This window comes from Octopus bimaculoides, chromosome 14, assembly GCF_001194135.2.
Source record: "Octopus bimaculoides isolate UCB-OBI-ISO-001 chromosome 14, ASM119413v2, whole genome shotgun sequence".
NCBI lineage: Eukaryota > Metazoa > Mollusca > Cephalopoda > Octopoda > Octopodidae > Octopus > Octopus bimaculoides.
The window spans coordinates 17,536,482-17,541,558 of NC_068994.1; the positions used below are offsets into that span (position 1 = coordinate 17,536,482).

The window sequence follows — 5,077 nt, forward strand, 5'->3', positions numbered from 1 at the left end:
ATATACATATATACGACAGGCTTCTTTCAGTTTCCGTCTACCGAATCCACTCACAAGGCTTTGGTCGGCCCAGGGCTATAGTAGAAGACACTTGCACAAGGTTCCATGCAGTGGGAATGAACCCGCAACCATGTGATTGGTAAGCAAGCTACTTACCACACAGCCACTTCTACACACACACACACACACACACACACACTCACACACATACATACACACATACAGATAGATATACACACAAACATACACATACATTATGTGTGTGTGTATTTTTAACATGTTCAAGTGATAAAAGCTGAAAATTTAGCTGAGTGGAATTATTTTTCATTTTCTTTTTTATAGGCATTTGTCATTGTCTACAAATAATATTGAAAAAATTGCAAATTTGAATGGGCTCAGTAAGTTTGTTTTGTGTAATTTTAATGAATTTATTACAATTTTAAGCTACTTCATTTAAGTTAGTGGAATAAGAAAGCAATGATGTAGGGTAGAAACTGGGTTAAAATCTAAGCTAATCAAAATCTTATCTGTTTTATGGTGCTTACATTAGAAAAAAAAGAAACCTTTTTAATCCTTTTATCTTTTACTTGCTTCAGTCACCTTGAAGAATTTTAGTTGAATCAATCAACCCCAGTACTTACTTTTTTTAAACCTGGTACTTATTTTATCAGTCTATTTTGCCAAACTGCTAATTTACAGGGATGTAAACAAGCCCAATACCAGTTGTCAAATGGTGGTGGGAGGGACAAACACAAACACACACACACACACACACACACACACACACACACACACACACACACACACATATACATGATAAGATTCTTTCAGTTTCCATCTACCAAATCCACTCACAGGGCTTTGGTCAGCAGAAGACTATACTAGAAGACACTTTCCCACTCTATTGACAGATATACAAGTGCATTTCTTCGCAACTTATGAACTCTCAGATGACTTACACACTGACTCACGCATGCACACACACACACACACACATGTTTATATATCTATATAATATGTGTATGTATGTCTTTGTGTCTGTGTTTGTCATCTCCCCCCTCCCACTGCTTCACAACCAGTATTGGTGTGTTTACATCCCTGTAACTTAGGGGTTTGGCAATAGAGAATGATAGAATTAGTACCAGATATTAAAAAAATGTACTGAGGTTGATTCATTTGACTAAAGAGTCTTCAAGGTGGTGCCCCAGAATGGCCGCTGTCTGGTGACTGAAACAAACAAAAGATAAAGGGTGAAATTGAAATAGCATGAAGATCAAATCTTTAATGTCCATTCTTGTCCAATTCTGAAAGGCAAGTAAGTGCTTAATGAAAGGGGAGCCTTCATGATATTTTAAACTGACAAAGTAATATTTATTCAAATTATATGTAGATCTAAAATTTTATATATTTATGTATTTGTTTTGCAAGATTCTTGATGTGAAAACATGCGTAGAAAGAGGTATAGTTATACTTGGGAATGGTCATTTTTTTTTTTCTTTTATCAATTAAATATATGTACTATTTATACGATCTTCACTTTTGTCACACATTCTGTGACCTCATCAGTGACTCTCTTTGACAGATGTATAAACTAACAATAATTATTCGTATTAATTTTAGTTTATACATATGTCAAAGAGAGTTACTGATGAGATTAAAGAATGCGTGATGAACGAACTTTGACAGCTGTATAAGCTAAAAGATAATACAAATAAAAACTCAAGTGAAGATTAAATAAATAGTGCATCTGTTTAAATGGCAAAACAAATGACTATCTCCAAGTATTACAATAAAATTTTATAAATTTAATCAAATATTAAATTCACAATTTTCAATAAATTTTCAGAAAATTTGAAAATACTTTCTTTGGGTAGAAACAAAATCAAAGTTCTAACTGGTTTGGTAAGTTTGTAACAAAATTATAGATTTTGTGTTTTTTCCTTTCTTCCTTTCTTTTTTTGTTTTTTACAATTACTATAGCATGATTGTTTTTTTGTTTTTTTTTGGAAAAGCTATCTGGCTAAATTTAAATTTAATTTGCTCACAGTTAAATTTCCTTCAAATCACATCTTATTGTCTTTAAAAAAAAGACAAGGGAAAGACTTGTTGAATAATGTATATAATAGTGTTCTTTAGTAGAAAGTGGGTTATACATCTTTAGATTGTATACCTGACTTTCTACTATAAAATTAAAGAAATAGACGGAACGCTGAACTCCAGACTAAACAACTTAAACAACATTTATTTACTTGGTAAAACATACATATCTTTTAGTTATACATCTTTAGAGGTGAGAATAACAAGCTGTCGAGTATAAGACCGAAAGATGTTGAGACAGCTTTAAACACACGTCCTTGCTCAATCGCTGGCCAGCGTGAAAGAGAATGAATTGAGTGGGAAACGCTTGCTTTATTAATTCTACGCATGCGTAAGACTACGCATGCGCAGGCGTTACTACAGTTCTATATGCAATATGTTTGGGAAAAAAGTGAGGGAATTGTGACAGAAATACCTTTGTCATAGACTTGCTCTGTCAAAGCTGACCTGAAGCTAAACAACAATAGCCTCTGGTTTACTTAGATTCTTGTGACTGTATTCAACAGGGAAGAGCCATAATTCTGTTGTTGATTGATTATTCAAGTTAAAAGTCAAGAAACTCCTTGTCTATTTTCAAGGATGCTGTTGGGGAAACACTTGAACAGCTATGGATTTCTTACAACTCAATAGAAAAACTGAAAGGTATCAATGTTCTGAAGAATCTACGGGTAAGTAATAATATATTTGAACTCTTTTAGTATTCCGAATGCTCAAATCTAGTGACAGCTTAGTCATAGGAAGAAGGGCCATGGCTGTGAGGTAAGAAGTCTGCTTCCCAACTACTTGGTTTCAGATTCAGTTTCACTGTGCAGCACCTTGGGCGAGGGTCTTCTACTATAACCCTAGGCCAACCAATTCTTTGTGAGTTAATTTGATAGACAAACTGTGTTGAATCCCATCATACATGCTGGAGCACCAGCTTAAGCAATTTGTTTTAGTCAAATGAATTGACCCCAGTACTTATTTTTTGTTAAGCCTCATGCTTATTGTATTGGACTTCCACCACCACTTGATAACTGGTGTTGGTGTGCCAAGCAGCGGTGGAGGACAAACACAAAGTCACACACACACACACACACACATGTATGTCTGTATACATATATACAACAAGCTTCTTTCAGTTTCCCTCTACCAAATCCACTCACAAGGCTATAGTAGAAGACACTTGCCCAAGGTGTCATGCAGTGGGACTGAACTCTGAACAATGTGGTTTGGAAGCAAGCTTCTTGCTTCACAGCCATGCCTGGGCCTTTATATAATTTCATACACAAATGTGGGTGTTACTTTATTTATTGGTTTTCATATCTATGCCTCCTATATTGCATTCAAGTTCCTTTTATTTTTTTATCATTCATTTATTTATTTATTTTGTAATATCTAACTTGCTTAAGGCAGCAAGATGGCAGAACTGTTAGCATGTTGGGTAAAATGCTTAGCAGCATATCATCCATCTGTATGTTCTGAGTTCAAATTCCACCAAGATCGACTTTGCCTTTCACCCTTTCAAGGTCAATAAAATAAGTACCAGTTGAACACTGAGGTCGATGTAACAAACTTACCCACTTGCCTAAATTTGCTGGCCTTATACCAAAATCTGAAAAACTTACTTGTTTTCTGACTGGCAGTAATGTCCTATTTTCTTTCCTGCTTTGTTTTTAGTAGGTTTACTCTAAGATTCATGATTCTAGATATAGTTAGGATCATCAGTATACAGAGGTACCCACAGACAGCCAGTTTTAAATTCCTCTTTATGGCCTGGAGAGAACTAAGATACATATGAGAGAGCTGGAAACGAGGCCCTGATGGACACTTATCTGCATGCTAAATCCCTCTTTGGACTCATTACTAACTCACATTCATTAGTCATTTGCATAACTAATCAAGTTGTTCAGGAAGGAGTCATTAGTATCATCAGCTCCTGTAAAGATAACAGAATGTTTTAGAAGCAACTACTGAGGTCTCAAACTGATAGACCAAGTTATGAACTAATCAGGAAGAAATAGCTTTGATGTGATGTAGTTTGGGTTTGTGCTGGTACAGGATATTAGTGCTGCCCTCTTCATAGTGAAGCAACTACAGAGGTTCTTAATAAAGAGCAAGCTACTATACCAAGCATTCAGTGACTTGGAGTAGGCCTTTAACAGGGTACTATGCCTTGTGGTCTGGTGACAAATAAGAAAACTAGGTGAGGACGAATGGTTTGTGAGAGGTATGCAAGCCACGAGATGCTATGGAGTATTTTAACATGCAAGAAAATAATGCTCCAGAGTATTCTCCCTTAAATCACTACAGAAAACTAAAGGTTTTTTTTTTTTTTTTTTTTTTTTTTTTTTTTTTTTTTTTTTTTTTAGTGGTGTGTAGTTTCAACATGTTAACAAACGTTAAGGTGGCGAACTGGCAGAATCGTTACCATGCAGGGAAAATGCTTAACAGTATTTTGTCTGTCTTTATGTTCTGAGTTCAAATTCTGCGACGTCGACTCGACTTTACCTTTCATCCTTTTGGGGTCAATAAACGAAGTACCAGTTGAGCACTGGGGTTGATTTAAGTGACTTATGCCTACCCTCAAAGTTGCTGGCCTTGTGCCAAAATTTGAAAGCAATATGTTAACAAACATGATTTTAATGAAAATTATCGTTATAAGCACTTTACATTATGAAAATCTGTGACAATCTATATCTATAAAACAGACGATGTTTGTGTGTGTGTGTACGTGAATGTGGGTTATGCACGCCCACAAATTAGCACGCATGTCGCTCCAATTTTAGGAGAAGATTCGGAATGACCCTATGTGCATTTTAGTGAACTTTCTCTCTCAGAGGTACCCGCGTATAGCTGTAAAAATCGATAAACTTTTACCAATTTTGAAGTTTGTTGACATGGCGAAGTCAAATCTGTGCGTACGTGCGTGAAGGCGAGAGAGAGAGAGAAATTGTATGTTTGTGAGAGGGAGGGTGAAGGAGAGATACATTTTCTTGGC

At 35.7% G+C, this 5,077-nt stretch overlaps 1 protein-coding gene across 7 annotated transcripts in view; it reads left to right on the plus strand.

Moving 5' to 3' along the window:
- The window catches only part of LOC106883632 (dynein axonemal light chain 1), a 27,156-nt gene that overhangs the window by 10,350 nt on the left and 11,729 nt on the right, over positions 1-5,077 (plus strand). For 6 of the 7 annotated variants that reach the window (XM_014934728.2, XM_052972712.1, XM_052972713.1 and 3 more), the window contains exons 4-6: positions 343-398; positions 1,847-1,902; positions 2,676-2,765. In XM_014934728.2, the coding sequence (XP_014790214.1) occupies positions 343-398; positions 1,847-1,902; positions 2,676-2,765 (202 nt within the window). The remainder of the gene's footprint in view (positions 1-342; positions 399-1,846; positions 1,903-2,675; positions 2,766-5,077) is intronic. The other variant, XM_052972715.1, reaches the window with a different exon arrangement.